Consider the following 18,950-nt stretch of genomic DNA (forward strand, 5'->3'; position numbering starts at 1 on the left):
AGTCCCTATTTTTCTTCTTATTAAATGTGAAACACTGTTTGTTGCAATAGCAAATCATATGCTTTTCATTCAGATATTAGTAGTGCTAACTGAGAAATTTTCAAAAGCACATTTTAATCTCTTTATGATTATTTGTTAAATATGAGACCAGCAATTTTTGTGTTATATTAACAATTTATCTGATCATGCAATCACAAAAATGCCATACTTTGACATTTCTGTACAAATATGGACAAAAACCCTGTAACCTATTTCGAAAGAGGTACTTCTGGTAGTTTTTTTTCCATAATGGTTTGCTACGGCAACATTTTACTGATTAGACTACTTACATTTTATAAAAACTGTGCAATGGAATGTGTATGTTGCTTTAAAGCTTTTTTTTGTTGTTATGCTAAATATTTGAGCATTAGCTTAATTCTAACCATCATCATTTCCTTCACAGTGCAATAAATGTTATCAGTAGATACAGCATGATGCTGCATGGTACAGCAATGTGTCATTCGTTTAATCCTGCCTTTGCTGTTGTGTTTATATACCAATGTTTAGCTTGTGTGGTAATGTTGCCATATCTGTGTGTTATTAATGCGTGCTATGTTTGTCTGTCATCATCATTCATAAGCCATTATGTAAGTATGTAAAATGCACTGACATTCATTTATCATCCTCTCTGCCATTTATCATCATTTATCATCCTCATTGTCCTTCACATAACCATCATGCAGTGTGCGTGTCTTGGCCCATCTGTGCTGCCTGCCAGCCTCATGGTTTAGATAAATAAGGACCAAAAAAAGAAAAAGAGAAAAGATGTGTTCCCCTTTGTAGTGGCCCTAAATACTCAAAGGAGCTTGATCATCTATGAAGTTGCCTCCACCACCATGAGGGTGAAATGGGTGAAAACTGAAGGTGCTACTGGCTACAAATTACAATACTCAGCTATAAATGCCACCACCAGAAAAGAGGTATGAGCTGCGCCTCAGATCATCTATAGCAAAATAGTCAACAGCTCTTTCATTACATCAGAGGCTGTGGAAACTCTTTTTTAGCTAGTATTATTCACCAACTCAGCACTTCACCATAGCACGGTTGAAAAAGATTGTGTTTTTATTTAATGGAATAAAGTGAAATTTGTGGCTGAAGTAGATATTTAAATCCAATTATTAGTCATTTATGGGTAAAATTTTTAGACATTGCTTATAGAACCACATAAATCATTATTGTGTCTTTAGGGGATTTAGAAAGGCACTACTAATGTCGTACGTCTTTAAGATGTTGCCTAAGTTGTTTAAGTCTAACTATTAGTGTTGACCTGTATCTAATACAGTTCCTTATATGTTGTGTAAATGCATTTATTTATATATAAAACCCATCCTATTTTTTTTGTACATAAAGTGGAACCTTGGTTAATGAACGCTCCAAAAATATCAGTTCATGACCAAAAGATTTACCCAAAATTTGTCCCTGTTCACAAACTCCTCCTTGAAATACGACCCAGTAACCGCCATTCCAAGCTACACTATCAGCTGAACAAAGGCATGTAGCCATTACCCAGCATCAGTTCATAATCATGACAAAAGATCTTTGTACAAAGTTGAGTGACGTCCAAACCTTTCCAGAGAAGTATCGCTCAGACAGAACTATTGCGCTACACCATAAGAGCGAAGATGCTGTTTCTTTTTTGTGCAGAGCAGTTGCGCAAGCGTGTAGTGCAGATAAAACACATAGATTGCATAGATGCATAGATTTTTTGTTAAACCAGCTGCCACGTACGAACCAGAGCCCAAAAAAACAAAAAAAGAGAGTAAACCCCTGAAGGAGAATTACCCAGTGTTATTATGGAAGGGGCTCAAACCCTAACCTCTTCCCCACCTGATCTATTCCTTCACATCAGTGAGTCTCCCTAAAAAAAGGTGCATTAACAGTATACATGTAAAAATGAAGTTGTTATATATACATTTAGTGCTGTGTATTGTTATTTATTTTTCTATAATTAAGGCTCTTTCAGACTTTAGGTTTATATTTTATGGTATAAACAAAATGAATCAAAAATTAAATGTAGTTCATAGTGAAGGAGAACGGACTTACGGATTTACATGTATTCTAATAGAAAAAATCTGAACTTAAACTAATTATGTTCGTGAATTGAGGTTCCACTGTATATGCGTGTATATGTTATTGTTTGAATCATAAGCCTTTCATGGGCCAAACCTTCCCTTGATTAGGGAAAACACTAAACACTGCATTGGTTCGGTTGACTAGGAATGCAATTTGTTACACTAGTCAAACCAGTTATTGTAACTGAATCCCATCACAGTAACCATCACTACTTTCACTGTTGATGTGGTTAACCTTCACAGATGCGTGTGAAAGCCAAGGTCACGGAAGTCCAGCTGAAGAAGCTTCTCCCCAACACAGCGTACACCATCACACTCTTTGCCCTGAAGGGCGAAACGACCAACCCTCCTCTTACTGCTCAAGGGGTGACCCGTAGGTGGTGCTAGAGCATGCTAGCTCCAAGCAGGAATGCTTGGCATAGCTTTGTGATTCTCATAGCTTGTTTGTGTGTGTTTATCTTTTGCCCACCTGTAGTGCCACTGCCTCCAACCGGTGAGCTGACAATTACAGATGTCACTCACAGCAGTATGTTTCTGAGCTGGGATGCGGCATCTGGGCCTGTACGAAAATACATAATTACTTACAAACCTGTGGATGGTGAGAGTAAAGAGGTAAGCTAACCGACCATCACATTAGAACACATAAAGCACAAGGTTAAAATATATTATAAAAAGTATATAGTGTTTGTCAAACATATCCTCAGAGTTGTAAGGGAAATTGCAATTAAGCAAAACTATGAAATTAATGTTATTTAATAAAACTGATGTGATTAAAACCAATATTTTGCACAAACCTGTACATAGAGATAATGATAATAAACATAACGCCTAATGGTGCTGTAATGTGATCAAGTTTGAAATTTTAAATTGTGCATTGCAGGCAAATGTTCCCATTTTTTTTATTAGATATATATTTTCTATCGGTAGCTCAACAAAGCCAATGACCAAAGCCATGCCATTGCACATAAATCTGCTGCACCAGTGTGTCATCTGAAACAGTGTACATTTGTTTATACAAAACACCAGTCAGGGGACCAAATAAGGAAACATATTCATTGATGAATATGAGCCTCTTGTCCCATCAAATGTGTTATGCAACATGATGGAAGCACTTACTGAGAAGCTTTGCCTTTAAGACTGAAGCAGGGCATAGAGTCAGACGTCTGCTACTAAATAGAGACAGCACATGAAGATGGAAGGCTGTGGATTTGTGATCGGCACTCAACGTTGTCACAATACTTTAGCACTATTCTGCCTTTTGCATTTTTTGGTTTATTGCTGGACGCTTTTTGTCATGCAGCCAGAGAAGCACTCTACATACTAATGCATAAATCAGAGCCTGCTTGTGACTCTTAGTACTGGAATGAAGAGATGAGGTAAACACCTTCTTTCAGACTGAGGTCCTGCAAAAAGCAGCCTCTTACCTGATGGATGACATGCAGTTGGATTAAAAGATCAGGATAAACTGTTTAGCAGAAAGTTTACATTTTGAAAGGGGAAAGGCTTCATATTTGGATTTATTCGTCTAAAATGTTTAAAGGAATGATGATTTCTAGTTTCTGATTTTCAAAAATCCTTCATGTGCAATTATGTCCAATGCACAATTAATTTGACCCTATTTTTCATTGTACTGTTTATAGTTGATTATTGTGATGAATATAAAAATATTTATTAGCACTGTTGCTATTGCATGTTTTTTGTTTTATTAAATCGCATGTCAGATTGTTTTTCACATTTAATGTTGTGATATAGTGATCCATGAAGTGAAAAACAAATAGAAACATTAAAGGAAAAAAAGAAAAAAAACATACAAATAACCCAGTTGCATAAGTGTGCATACTAAGTTATAATAGGACATGCGACTAAGGAACTGGGATTGTAGTCAAGATGGAGAGAATTTTGGATAGCTCCAGAACCCATTATGAAAAAAGGGCTCTGTTAGACAGCTGAAGATGAAGAAAAGGTTCACCTTTAAGCATGATGATAACATAAATCCAATACAACGAAGAAAATAGATGGTAATTGTTCTCTTCTTTAGAAAAATAAGATAAATATTTGGCCATGACACAGTCAAAGCCCACTCCTTAGATCAATCTATCATAAACTGTTGGTATTTTAAAATGAGGACAGCCAAGATATTGCAAGTTTTTTTTTTTTCTCCTAAGACCTGTATATTTGTTTTTCATTTCGCAAATTTTGGGCAGTATATCACGTCATATTTCACCCTAACATCTTTTTATAGGATTTCCTTTTTTTTTCATCAAAGCCCTGCAATTTTAACCAGAGTGTGTAGACATTATAAAAAATTATACATTTATTATAATTATTGTATAAAAAGATCTTGAATGTGTTCTAATTACATTATTATAATGTACACATTACATTATTAACATTCAAATGTCTTAAAATCCTGTTATTTGCAGCTTGAAGTGGATGGGGATGTTACCACACAGACCCTGGATAATCTAAAGTCTCAAACTGAATATGACGTGGCTGTCACTCCAGTATATGATGCTGGAACTGGGAACCCAATGCTCAATCAGGCCACTACAGGTAAATTCCTAGCATTGTAGAGTACAAAAGATTTTAAAATGCTGTATTAAGAATGTTTGCATGAATGATGTGTAGGTCAGTACAGGTTTTCTGGTAAACATTAAAGAGATCATTAAATATATGTTAATTTGCCCAATAAAGAACTTCTTTTTTAGACAAATGGACGTAATGGTTTTGAGAGGTTGATTGTAGTAAACACTCAGTTGTTAAACATTCACATGACAGTTAAGCAAAAATACAGTTGCAATCAGAAGCTTACATACACCTATCAGAAACATGAATGTCATGGCCATATTGGGCTTCCAGTGATTTATTTGATCTGGTCTTTTTAATGGAAAACACTGTATATCTTTAGACTGCATCTTTTTGTTTGCTGTTAAAGAAAACTCCCAAGAATTTGGAACCTAGGTTTATTATATACCCACATACTGTGGATTATTAATTCTTTGGTGCTGACAGTCCTCAGTGCAGATCTGAGAAAGAAGAGGGTAGAATTACAGCACACAAGTCAGGAATGTGTCCCTTGAAGCTATTTCTAAACAACTGCAGATTCCAAGATCAGTTCAAACAGTCATGCGTAAGTAGAAGTTATTGGGAGGTTTAGCCACTTTGGCATGGTCTGGAAGAAGACCCAAACTGTCATCCTCAGCTAAAGCAAATTTGGTTCAGATGGTCAGGAACAACCCAGGAACTGCCAAGGCACAGGACTGCCAAGAATTGGAAGCTGCTGGAACACCAGTGTCACTGTCTACTTTCAAGTGTTTTTTTACATGGCTGTAGAGAGAGATTTAACAAAATACTGTATTAAGTGTAATGTACAGAATGTATAATTTTCACCCTGTGTCTTTTTTTGACCCTGTGCACTAAATTCTTGAGGCATTCTTTTTATAATCATTTTGTCCCAGCAGGGAACCAATTTAAAGAATTCATTGCACGGCCAATATTGTCATGACATTCATATTCATGATAAGTGCATGCAAACATTTGTTCACAATTGTAAATTGTTTTTGTAAAAACAATATTTAATGAAATTATTTTAATACCAATATTTAAGTCTCACTTTATGTCAAAACTATTCATGTCAGCCTTACTTTAACACTTATAAAATAAATGTTTGCCTTTTGTTCCTTTGATTAGTGTAAATTAGTACCATAGAGATTAAAACAGCCTGTGTTTGTAAATTTTCTTTCTGTATATGAATTGATTTTCTTCCTTGTACTTAACTGTAGATGTTGTACCAGCACCAAAGAATCTAAGGTTCTCTGAAGTGGCACTGACTAGTTTCAGAGCTCACTGGGAGCATGGCGCCCCTGACGTGGCCCTCTATCGCATTGGCTGGTCGAAGTCAGGCGAGAACAACTATGTATATGTACGAGCTTTAGTTGAAACAAACTGAAGAATTGGCATTGTGTATGTTGTTTTACATGTAATAAGTCACAAAATGTATTGCCTGTGTTTAGGATATCCTAAATGCTGAGGAGACTAATTTTCTCCTGGAAAACCTAGACCCAGACACATTGTATGATGTTTCGGTTACTGCAATCTACCCAGATGAATCAGAGAGTGAGGACCTCATTGGAAGCCAGAAAACATGTAAGATTTTTATTCTTTTTCTTCTTTCTTTTTTGTGGGGTTGGGGGTTCAAATAGACCTTTATGCAATTGCAGGAACATATATAGCATTATTTCAGTATAAATTAGAAATTATTATTATTGTTATCCTTATAAAGCACACATAAAAGTGGAAGTTTTAAATTTTAACAATCAGTATTATTTCTTATTATCTCCATTTCTCTTAGTATCCAGAATAGTTACACCTGGTAAGTAGTTCTTGCACTCTACACATAAATGAGACTTCGATTATGATATGAACAAACATATCTGACTCTTTATATCCGTAGCACCCAGTGGACCCCCTCAGAACCTGCAGGTGTTTAACGCCACCACAACCTCCCTCACAGTGAAATGGGATCATGCCCCTGGCAAAGTCCAGAACTACAGGATCACATACGTGCCTACAGCAGGAGGCAGGCCACTGTCGGTAAATTAACTTTAAAATCATCTGATCATACAATTGTAGAATCATTTATGGCACAAGAGAGCCATAAAATCATTTATTGCACAAATGATATTTGTAAAATGAGCACCATTCTCACCTATAAACGCATACTAATACTAGAAAGCATTGTTTACTATATGGCCAAGTTCCATACACACAAAATATTATATTTGTACAGTATATGGCTTTTCTCATGGCTGTTGATCTGTAACATTGACCCTGTCATAAGGATTTTATCAATTGCAGAGGGTTTAAAGTTTTCGACGGAATGCAGTGACCTCACATAGTTTAACGCTGTGGTAGGTAACATTCACAGCAGACAGTTGTAATATCAAACATCTTGAAGAGTTGCAGAATGAGTTTATATTATATAGATGCAGATTCTTTATATTCCACTTTGTTGAAGCTGTTGGAATGTTTATAAAGGACTTGTAGAGGATTTGACTGCTGGGGAGAATTTTGAATTTTTCCTGTTTTCCCTCACTTTGAAAGAATTTTCATTATTCGGCCGTTATATTAAGTTTGGACTCAAATATATATTCGTAAGTAAAAGGAAAGCAATTATGTTAAACTAGCAGTTAGTTATTTGCAACATTATTATTAGTTATTTAAAACATCGCTGGAAATCAGTAACTCAAGAAACAGAAACCTGAATATATTAATATATTATGTAATTTTAATAGCAGATGGTTCTGACTGCGACAAATGCATGTGTGTATGTGGGTGGGATATTGGTGAGGATTCCTAAGCTATCCAAAGTGCAGAGGAGTAGTCGACAAGGGATAAGGGAAGCGTCTCCCCATATCTTCCCAACATTATCTTTGCAGAGGTTGTGGGATTTTATTAACTTTTCTCACTGTCCATCTTAAGTTCAAGTAAAGAGCACTGGCAAACAAATCAGGTCAGATTTTCGAAAGGGTATAAACATTTTAAAATAATGTTTAAATTATTGTTTCTATATTTATTTGGAGCATTCCCTTATACGAGGTTTACAGATAGCATTGCTTATGGACGGAAAGTGGCATCTCAAACTTTTAACTGTATCTGGGGCAAGCTGACTCTCCCAAGGTTGCTTAAAGATTTCTAAACACTCTTAGCTGAGACTGAATAATAACGTTCCTACTGAACTGGACTTCCTCTAAACAAATGGATGGTTATCTGGAAAGCTGTTTTTTCAGGTGGCTGTCTTGTTTTCCCATACAGACGCAGATTGGTGGGAAAAAGAACACGATTAATCTGCAGAAGTTGACTCCCGACACCCCCTACCACATCACAGTGACAGCTATGTATCCTTCCAAAGAGGAGAGAGACATATCTGGTGAAGGAAAGACATGTAAGTGCTTTGTCGTAAATCATACTGTATACATGCACTCAGTGGTAAGTAGTAATGTCTAAACTGTAATGTAAATGTATCCCATTTTGTATAGTGGCCCTTGGAGGAGTGCGAAACCTCCGCGTCACTGATCCTACCACCAGCTCTCTGAATGTTCTGTGGGAGCCAGCTGAGGGCAATGTGCGCCAATATAGGATCTTCTATCATGCTCTGCCAGGGGGACCAGAGGACATGGTATATACTCACAGTTCTTTTCTGATTTACAAGTTGCATATTAAAGTTGCAGATTTTTTTTTTTTGTTAAAAATAACCTACCTACTCAGTATTATGATTATGAATGTCTTCATGATATAAAATGTATTAGTAAGCATATAGAGGGTGAGGCCTTTAGTAAACATATTTTTTCACCCTTTTTTTCTCAGGTTCAAGTCTCTGGAAACACTTTTAGCAATGTCTTGAAGAATCTACAATCTGACACTGAGTATGCCGTCACTGTAGTTCCAGTATACGTGATTGGCGAGGGCAAACGCATGACTGAAAATGGAAAGACACGTGAGTCTTCTTTTAAAAGCAAGCATGCTTAAATGTCTGTATGTAGGTATGTATAATGTTATAAATGTGTATAATTAGTGCAGTGCAAAGGGAGATTACTTAACAGACAATTTTATGTGTTTGCTTTCTGTTGTATGAGTTTTAGAACGGGATATAATGAATCTCAGTTTATGGGATGTAATAACTTGTAGTGACTGCAGACCTTTAGACGATCCATGAGTAATCTCCTTCCCTAAATGGAAATCCCAAGGAGATGCAAACACATAAAAGACTGCTGTTACTGTCTCCAACCTGAAGCATGGCTCTGATCCTCTTATGTTCTCGGCTCTTTTACATTTGTTCATTGAAATTTTTTTTTCTGTCGTTGCCTTTGGTCTTTGAGTAAAATTAACAGTGTTGTTGTAGTTACAATTTCAGTAGCATGAAATTATTTAGTGGAAAGAATTCTTTTCTTTAATCTTTATAGGTTAAACCTATCTACACAGAAACGAAAACTTAGATCCCCAAATGTTTCATGTTAATGAGTATTATTTATCATTTCACTACAGTACAGAATTGTGTAATTGTGTTTATTATTCATACTAATCCTTGCACTCTATGTTCCTAAATGCATGCTAGCACAGTTTACTTAATGTGGTAGACTGTTAAAATACACAAATACCATAAGCATCTGTTTTAAGTTACACACTATTAAATACGTTCATATCATTTCAAACGTTGTGAGGTGTTTTTTTTTTTTTTTTTTTTCTTTTTGTTTAAACTTATTTGAGCTTACATTTTTATAATCTCGTATATATCCCATAGTGGAACGCTCAGCTGCCAGGAATATCAAGGTTTACAACCCTACTACAAACACATTAAATGTGCGCTGGGAGCCTGCTTCAGGTGATGTCCAGCAGTACAGGGTTGTCTATTCTCCGCTGACAGGAACACGTCCTTCTCAATCGGTAAGTAATTCTATATCAGACATATGGCTTTCTAGTAAATTGAACCTCTCTTTGTGTGTTATCTCCCTTAAGACAAATAGACAAGCTCTAAGGCTTAGTTATTATGCTTAGTGTGTTGTGTTCAGATTTCTACGTATATGAATATAATAGTTTGTGTCATGGAATGCTGTTTAATTTTTACATTACTTTAATTAATACAGAAGAGAATCTAAACTATTATTAAATAACTTAATTTACCTAACACACAAATGCGAGTGCAATAGTTAAGCACAAAAAAGTTTGGGTATAAATTACATTATGAAAGATGTGCATTACTAAGCTAAAACCAAAACCTTTTGTATATCAGAGAGGAGAATTATTATTATTTTTTTTAAATATTTTTTTCTACTGTTTAGTCAGTTTTCCCTAACTGCTCCATTCTGTTTGACAAAACCTGACAGATTTAGCCTTTAGGGATTTTTCACATTTCTCACTGCTACATTCTTCTCCCAATAAATTCATTACCTATTTCCATTTTTAATAATACCTTGACAACATCAGGTCATAAGTACTGAAGCGGTATGAATTTATGTGTAAAAAATAATAAGGTCAACACTATGTCAGTGGGATATTGTTTTAAAAAGTGAACAGTTGCCAGATTCAACAGAGGCATTAAAGCTTTTGTTTCTTTTGTAGTTCAGGAGAATGAAACTAAATGAGTCCCTTTCATTGAAGGGGAAATCACTGGTCCTGAGTTATTACCCACTGGATCTCAACTACACTTGCCAGAGAATAGCTTGGCCGGTTTCTGAGGCTTAATTTTCCCTCAGCAATCACTCATGGTTATATTGTGTTGTATAATGCATCAACTGTCATACTCCTGTAAAATAAAGGAACCCTTCTGGAATTTCCTTTGTAAAACTTGGGTAATACCTAACCTATTAGCAAACTATTCAAGTACTGTGGGAGTTTAAAGTAGTTGACCTTATATGCACACATATCAAATTTACTTGCTTATACTTGCATGATTATTCCATGTGTTTTGCCAATTGTATGAATTATTGCCATGATATAATGACTTTTAACATTATTCCAAACAACATAACTAAAGGTTATCTATTAAAAATATGCCAATTAATTTTCTCATCTACATAATCATAATTGATATTTTTACCATTTGAATGATTTTAAAACAGCTTGCCAACCAAACAGTTGCTGCTGAAAATGTTATTTTTAAATATTTTTTTCCCAATATGAATGCATTACAGTAATTTAACAACAATTTTACAAATGTACTACCACATATTGTGTTTTTCATTAATGCATGAATAAATGATTTACCTTCTGGGTGCAGTTGTTAAGCAAGATATTTTTCATCAAGTAAAACGTACACACCCATTTCCATTAACATTAAATGAGTGATTGACTGGATGAAACAGAAACAGAAGAGGAGGCAGAAGTAAAAGCTGACTGATCTTGCACGCTAATCAGAACAAACTTCAAGCAAAACATGAAGCAAAACCTTGGAACCTTAAACTTTCGAGTTCAGGCAATGAACAAACAATTATACCTGTGTGAGGTAGAAGCAGGGCCAAAATTTAAAACCAGTCAGAACTACTGTGTATTGCTAGGTAATGAATTGACAGGCACTGACATAAAACTTGTACTTCAACATGAATGTGCTTGTGGAAGCCCTTTTATACTTATACTTTAGACTATACTTAGTGAGTCTGTTTGGGGCAGAGAGTTCAGAACTGGGAGTTTAAGTCCATAGTGGCAATATTTGTGGACTATATTGTGAGAAATGGACTCTGATGCTGATTCAGACATCAAAAGAAAATGTCCCCCTGAGCCTCTCCTCTACTTTGGCCTCCTTCTGACCTATAGACCATGATACCTATATGGTACCTTCTTTTTCTTAAAAGTGCTGGTAAAAGTGAGGTGTCTGTCCTGGGAAACCTTAACGAAAGTACAGATTTTTTATGTATTTATTTAATAACTGAAAAAGTTATAGGGCACAGATGGATTTGCATGGACATAAAATAAAACTTTATTTTAACATATATTTTAACACCGGTGATTTATACTAACAGTTGTATAACTTTTATTCCACCAGTTCATTGGCCATACTTACTGTAGGATTTCAAGCATATGGCCATTTTAGATCTCTTTCTACATTCCATTAGAAACCACATCTTACAAATGTAAAGGTTCCAGCTGGATAGGAAATTTAAATTGGGCTCAATTGGTACCTGGTGTTGAGTCTAACTGAAGTCATGTGGAAATTGGTACAGTCCAACTGAAACCAGCTTAAATGAATAGAAAAAACGATTTAAAACTGGTAAAACAAGTCATTTTAGTCTAATATAACATATTGGGTCCTAATTCAGATTAATTACATTATTCTTTAAATGTGGTTTTGTCACAACCATGCAACATGAAAAGACCACATTTTATATACATTGTATGTATGTGTATGTATGTGTGTGTATGTGTGTGTGTGTGTGTGTGTGTGTATAACCACTTGTTTTAAGCCATGTTCAGGATGTTTCACAATTGAGTGTGAGCAGGATAATTGCCTCCAATCAGAGGTATCTGTAAGCTGTGTGCACATGAAAATGAAATGTTTTCAGGCTTTGTTAGAAACAGTTGATGCTTGGCATACTGTGCTTATTTTTGCACCATGTGTTTTGAGGAAACTTCAATATGGCTGGCATTAAACATTTTTTTAGCTTCTTTAGCGTTGCAGGCCTTGTCGTTAACATATCAAAACAATGATTTTGTACCATTTTGCACTATGTAACAGATACATAAGAGAAAACAGATTGAGGAGACAGATGTCAGTAAGAGAAACAGTTATTTCATAAACATATTATTTCATAAACAGATTTTGTCGCCAAAGATTCTTGGTCTTGAATGAATGGCTTACCTAAGAAATGGTTCTGCTGGATCTCGACTGAATTTTTTGGTTAATAACTAACATATTGGAGTAGAAACACTGCTTGTGAGGTGAATATTTGTCAATGTTTATTTTTTTTTATGTTTATTTTAGTATGGCAAAGTTTGCTGTCTTCTGGCATGATTGAGATCTTTCCGAAACATTTCTGGTTAAACGTTGAAAATAAAAACGAGTGTCAGATATATCGTATATTGTACATAAGAGACAAATTATTTATCATTATCTTGGCCATTTCAACGTTAAGCTGATTATTTTGTGTTCGTTTTAAACTAAGATCCTTATCCATTTATAACTTGTTGCGGGTAAAATTGTTTCTCTTTCATCTATGCTTAAGTGTTTTTTGTCTTGTAGGTTCTTGTTCCTGGGAATACCCATACTGCCTTGTTGGAGCAGTTGCTACCAGATACTGAGTACACAGTCGGTGTGGTTGCACTCTATGCTGATGGAGAGGGTGCTGCTGTGGAAGACTCTGGCATAACATGTTAGTGCTTACCTGGATTTGCTTATTCAGTGACGTCTAACCGCTAATGGCAGTTTTTTTAATTATACATTTATCTGATGGATTCTGGTTGTAGTGCCACGCAGTGGTCCCAGGAACATGCGTGTCTATGACCCCACCACAAACTCTCTGAGTGTGAGCTGGGAGCATGCAGCAGGACCTGTGCAGCAGTACCGCATCACCTATGCACCCACCACTGGGGACCCTATTGAGGAGTTTGTAAGTTTAAATATGTGGCATGCACCAGTTACAACAGTTGGCATGTAAACTACCTTTTTTCTTGTGTATAACTATTATGTGATGTTTTATTTACAGGCAACTGTACCTGGCAACAGAAACAATATAATCTTGCAGAACCTTCAGTCAGACACACCTTACACGATCAAAGTCATGGCTATTTACCAAGATGGTCCTGGAGGAGAGCTTTCTGGAGATGGACACACTTGTAATAACTTGGAAGCATATACATGCACATACATTAAGACATGCATTTATACTAAAAGCAAACAGTAAACATGTATAACCAGTATGCTTTTAGAAATAAATCCAAGATTCAAACCTTTCAGTATAGATAAACAAAGTAATCATTAGCCACAAAATGAAGTACAAAAAAAAAGAACAATCCCAATGTTCATAACAGCTGTCTGCCAGACATTTAGGAAAAGCTTTTCTCCAAAACTGTCTCTTCCTGTAGTACATAGCCAGAACATCTGAACTGAGAACAAAGAAGCTGAATACAAATGCTGTAATTACACTAAACCCACATACAGAAGCAGCAATAAACTTAATTCCCTTTCTCTCTTTTTTTTAAGAATTCATAGTTTGGAGTTTCAGTCTGATTCTTTTGTGTTTTACCATTAGTGGGACTTATGGAGCCACGCAACTTGCGCGTGTCAGATGAATGGTACACTCGTTTCCGTGTTTCATGGGACCCAGCGCCTTCCAAGGTTAATGGGTACAAGCTCACCTACAGTCCACAAGGTAAGAGAATTCTGTATCTGCATGTGCTGTCAGCGGCCAAATTTTTTCCATTAAGAACAAACCTAGAAATATTAATATTTTTTTGTAAATTGCAGGCACTGATAGGACTCAGGAGGTGTTTGTGGGAGATGTGACCACACAAGTCCTTCACAACCTTGAGCCTGGCACAACATATGATGTGAAGGTCTTTGCCCAGTACGATGCTGGAATGAGTGGTCCTCTGGTTGGCCAGGGCACGACCTGTATGTATACCTTTATACATAAACATGACTTTCACATTTTTTTTAACATTAATATATTTTTTTTACAGTAATATTCTTACTTAATGACTTTCAATATTTTCCTGCCCTCAGTGTATTTAAATGTTACCGACCTCACAACATACAATGTGGGATACGACTCATTCTGCCTGAGGTGGTCTCCACATCGAGCTGCTACTTCTTACAGACTTAAGATTAACCCCTTTGACCGTAAGTTAAGCAAATTAGAAAAAAGTTCAATTGGCAATTTTAACTTTTTCATTTTGTATTTTTTTTACTTTTATATATATATATATACACAGTATTTCAGTTTTTCATTGTCTTTTTCTTGTTCTTGTTCAGCCTCTAACCGTGGGGCGCAGGAGATCACCATTACATCTGCGCAAAGTCAGTATTGTTTTGATGGCCTGAGCCCAGATGCATTGTACAACGCTACTGTATATACTCAGTCACCTAATATGGAGGGACCTGGAGTTAGTACTAAAGAGCGTACTCGTAAGTAGACTTAAGTTAACATATAATCATGCTCTTTTACATCAGATCTATTAACATTTTATTTTTCTCTTAGTTGTGAAACCCACTGTAGCCCCTACGTTGCCACCAACTCCTCCTCCACCTCCTACTATCCCCGCTGCCCTGGAGGGTAAGAATTATACTGTTGATTTTACTGATTAACTTACTATACACAGTGACTTCTTTTTTTATTTTTTCTAATTCAGTGTACTGAATATTTTTCCACAATCCAGTATGTAGAGGTGCTAAAGCTGACCTGGTGTTCCTCATTGATGGATCTTGGAGTATTGGAGAAGAGAGCTTTAGCAAAGTGCTCCAGTTTGTGTTCAGCATGATCGGAGCACTTGATGTCATCAGTCATGAGGGCATGCAGGTAACTAAGCTGTCACCAACTTAATAATTAAGAGTGTGTGCACAAACCTCTTTCATGCTGACTTGGTTTGAAGTGCTTTCCAGGCTCATGGTGAAAAATATTTTTTTTACTCTGAAAACAGGTATCCTTTGTGCAGTACAGCGATGAGGCTAAGACAGAATTCAAGTTAAACACGTACCATGACAAAGGAATGGCCTTGTCTGCAGTGCAGATGGTCAGCTACAGAGGAGGAAACACCAAAACAGGTTACTGGCTGTGCTTAACATAAATAAACAGAATAATTATTTATTTGTCAAATACTTTTATAGAAAAACAAGAAAGAAATTAGGAAGGACACAGTCCAAGTACAAAGCTAAGGTTTTGGTTAGAGTAGTCTTGGGATCCTTCTAATTTTTAGATCAGAAATGTAACCACTGGGCTATTATTGGCCACATTTTTACTTTTTCTTCCAAGACTTACTTTATGTCTGTGTGAAGGTGCTAGAGTTGAGACAGTGTCCGAGGAGTTACTACTGTAGCTTCTCTGTCTGCAGGACATGTTTAAGTACTGTGCTTGAGAATAGAATGGTCCTTCAACATAAAAAGACATAGCAGCTTTATTCGTATAAGGCTGAATGAAATCTAAGCACGCTGCCTGTCCTTGTCTGTTCAAATTTGTATTAATTTCCTATAAGATTAGATTGCCTGGATTAACACTCTGCTCCTTTCTCTGGAAAACATTGGGTTTAAAAAGCATGAATTGCATAACCCTGAAAACAGACAAAATGCACTATTAAACATACCTTCAATATGCAAATTTGTGTATTTCGTCCTTTTTTGGCCTTTCATGAATTAAGTATTTTAGGTTTCAGATAGTATTTTTCATTTTGCCCAGAATGAAATGTGATGGGTTCCCACCTAAGTATCTTAATTTATCTCTTCACACACCTATGCTGTCGTCCTCAATGCTATGACTTATTACAATGTTTAAAGGAGCACTGTGGTGTGTTTGTGTCAGGTGCTGCTCTGAAACATGTGGGGGAGAAAGTCTTCACCTCAGACAGTGGTATGAGGAGGAACGTTCCAAAGGTTCTGGTGGTTGTGACTGATGGCCGCTCTCAGGATGATGTTAAAAAGAACGCTGCCAAACTGCAACACTCTGGTAAGTGCACAAATGTGTTACTGACACTGTGCAGTCTGTCAGTAGAAATGTATTTTTAGAACAGCGTAAGAAAAGTGAATGAGATACTAAAGGCAACTCTGTCTTCTCTCCCTGTAGGATTCAGCGTATTTGTTGTGGGTGTCGCAGATGTGGACATGACCGAACTGAGGAATATCGGAAGCAAGCCGAGCGAGAGACATGTCTTTGTTGTTGATGATTATGATGCGTTTGCAAAAATACAAGACAACCTCGTTACATTCGTTTGTGAAACAGCAACCTCAAGTATGATGCTTAGATGTGTTTTTTTTTTTCTTTTTTATTATATGATTAGAATTACCTGACAATGGTATTATGGGTTTTATCTCTTCTTATAGCATGTCCTTTGATATATTTGGATGGATTCACATCACCAGGTACAACTGTAGTCTGAGTCTAATAATTGGAAAAATACCATACATTGGTGTTAAACACCAAGGTACTTTTGGTGAGGTGTTGTTTATTCTTTGATGTTTTCATTTAGGCTTTAGGATGCTTGAGGCCTTTAACATCACTGACCGAACATTTGCAGCCATGAACGGAGTGTCAATGGAACCAGGCACATTCAACAGTTTTGTTTCCTACCGACTTCATAAGGATGCATTCATCTCTCAACCTACAAAGTATGAACTCCGTGAACTTGTATGCTGCCAGCGTTCCTAAGTGATCACTGTTTTTTTTATGTAGCTACTGAAAATAGGGTAGAAGAAATAAAAAACACGGATGTAAAATCTTTATGAAATCGGCCATACTAAATAAATCATAGCAGGAGCAAACCAATCATAAAGAAGTAGTTTACTGGGTTTATTAAAATCCTTTAGGCATTTGTAAAGCTGCTTCCAGTTCCTGACCAAGGCTTGGGACATTAATTGGTCCATAATAATTGGCATCTGTGCAATTTTAGACGATAATTGGGGAAATACTTTCAATATGCTGTTTAAAGATAGACGCCCTTTTCCCCTTTCTTTGTTGGAAGATTGTATGGGAAATATTTTTCTTTTTCCGTACTCTGATTTGTGTCAGATTCACTGCAAGAGATCAGAAATTACATAGACCGCTGTTTTCTCAGGCCGAAATTGTGCATTCCATGAATCAATAATGTGCTTAGAGGTTTAAGAGCTATAATTTTACAGTGTAGGAACATGAAAACTTTAGCCTTTATCTGAAGTGCTATGCTTTGTTGAGGTTTTGTCATTGATATTAAAGTCATGTTCTTCTTTATCCTTTTAAGGGAAATCCATCCAGATGGACTCCCTCCATCATACACCCTCATTCTTCTCTTCCGGTTGCTCCCTGATTCTCCCAAGGATGCATTTGACTTATGGCAGGTTTCAGATAGCAGTAACAACCCTGAAGTTGGTCTTACACTTAACCGTAAGTGCCACTTTCTGTATACTCACAGTAAAATGCCTTTTTATTCTGAATGCATGCAGCTTTCTACGGGGGCTGATATGTTAGCAAACAGGTCCTGTCTTCATAATATTGTTTGTATTATGGCTGGTAAGCCTCTAGTGGAGAGCTATCTGGCTGAGCCTTATTTTTTATGTTTTCAGCTTCCAGCAAAGCCATCACATTCTACAACAAGGATAATAGGGGCGAGCTCCAAAAAGTCACCTTCAGTGATGAAAGAGTTAAAAGGATCTTTCATGGAAGCTTCCACAAGGTAGGATCTATTTTATATCAGATTGTTTGGGTTTTATGTGAAAACAGCATTATGTGACCATTATATTATAAAATCATGCATTCCCCAAATTAATAATATAATAATTACCTAAGAAGTATTACACGGACATCCAGCACTACAGCATGGCCTTGAGAATAATATTGCTATTATACAACAGTTACAAAACAATCATTTATTACCAACATATTATTTAATGTTCATTTTTTAACCAGTTATTTTCCCTCTGCCAGCACATATGCTTTCAGTAGTGAAATTCAATATAATTCTGTTCAAACCCTACACAGTGATATGTGATACACTCAAGAAGCACTTTTTTAGGTACGCTATTACTTACTGGGTAAGGGCTTAAATATATTTTACCATTCTCAGCAACCTCTAATGGCTGTTGTTGAAAATCTCAGTAGATCAGCACGTTCAAAATCACTGAGATTAAATTTTCCCCCACTCTGATGGTTGATGTGAAGATTGCCCAAAGCTGCTGGCCCGTATCTGCATGACTTCATATACTACACTGCTTCTGCACGATTGGCTGATTATTGCATGAAGGATAATTGTGCAGGTGTTCCTAATAAAGTGCTCAGTCAGTGTATTTGTGTGATTTTATTTCATGGAGTGGTACACTAAATTCATTTATGATGAAGAAATGTATAAGAGGCCCATATACAACCTCTGAAATTAAAATGTCTGACTCCAGGTTAGATTAAGAAGTGAAAACTATATTTTGGCACAAATTCGTTTTCCATCTATCCCATACATCTTATACATCTTGTTAGTAAGGGTCAGTATCTAGGGTCATCCATGGGCCTATTCAGCCAATACTAACTGTGCAGGCTGCGATCTACTGCTAGTGCCAGAGCCCTATGATTTTCTGCAGCAGATTACTGTGTGTTTATTTGACTTTTCTGAATTTTGAAAAAGACTGTTACATAAAGATATCATCTTGTGAAATCTCTGCATTAGAGAAATCATCTT

The 18,950-nt window shown here is 36.3% G+C and overlaps 1 protein-coding gene across 4 annotated transcripts in view; it reads left to right on the forward strand.

Annotated features, from left to right (window-relative positions):
* col12a1a (collagen, type XII, alpha 1a) overlaps positions 1–18,950 on the forward strand; it is a 51,336-nt gene that overhangs the window by 21,724 nt on the left and 10,662 nt on the right. For 3 of the 4 annotated variants that reach the window (XM_053509221.1, XM_053509220.1, XM_053509223.1), the window contains 28 exons: positions 823–959; positions 2,355–2,484; positions 2,587–2,723; positions 4,535–4,664; positions 5,894–6,033; positions 6,125–6,257; positions 6,463–6,483; positions 6,565–6,704; positions 7,926–8,055; positions 8,150–8,289; positions 8,478–8,607; positions 9,412–9,554; positions 12,844–12,973; positions 13,068–13,210; positions 13,307–13,436; positions 13,853–13,972; positions 14,068–14,214; positions 14,326–14,442; positions 14,575–14,727; positions 14,801–14,875; positions 14,979–15,118; positions 15,240–15,363; positions 16,115–16,258; positions 16,376–16,540; positions 16,633–16,671; positions 16,779–16,917; positions 17,526–17,668; positions 17,848–17,957. In XM_053509221.1, coding sequence (XP_053365196.1) covers positions 823–959; positions 2,355–2,484; positions 2,587–2,723; positions 4,535–4,664; positions 5,894–6,033; positions 6,125–6,257; positions 6,463–6,483; positions 6,565–6,704; positions 7,926–8,055; positions 8,150–8,289; positions 8,478–8,607; positions 9,412–9,554; positions 12,844–12,973; positions 13,068–13,210; positions 13,307–13,436; positions 13,853–13,972; positions 14,068–14,214; positions 14,326–14,442; positions 14,575–14,727; positions 14,801–14,875; positions 14,979–15,118; positions 15,240–15,363; positions 16,115–16,258; positions 16,376–16,540; positions 16,633–16,671; positions 16,779–16,917; positions 17,526–17,668; positions 17,848–17,957 — 3,530 coding nt within the window. The remainder of the gene's footprint in view (positions 1–822; positions 960–2,354; positions 2,485–2,586; positions 2,724–4,534; positions 4,665–5,893; positions 6,034–6,124; positions 6,258–6,462; positions 6,484–6,564; positions 6,705–7,925; positions 8,056–8,149; positions 8,290–8,477; positions 8,608–9,411; positions 9,555–12,843; positions 12,974–13,067; positions 13,211–13,306; positions 13,437–13,852; positions 13,973–14,067; positions 14,215–14,325; positions 14,443–14,574; positions 14,728–14,800; positions 14,876–14,978; positions 15,119–15,239; positions 15,364–16,114; positions 16,259–16,375; positions 16,541–16,632; positions 16,672–16,778; positions 16,918–17,525; positions 17,669–17,847; positions 17,958–18,950) is intronic. The other variant, XM_053509222.1, reaches the window with a different exon arrangement.

Source organism: Clarias gariepinus, chromosome 13 (genome assembly GCF_024256425.1).
Source record: "Clarias gariepinus isolate MV-2021 ecotype Netherlands chromosome 13, CGAR_prim_01v2, whole genome shotgun sequence".
Lineage (NCBI taxonomy): Eukaryota > Metazoa > Chordata > Actinopteri > Siluriformes > Clariidae > Clarias > Clarias gariepinus.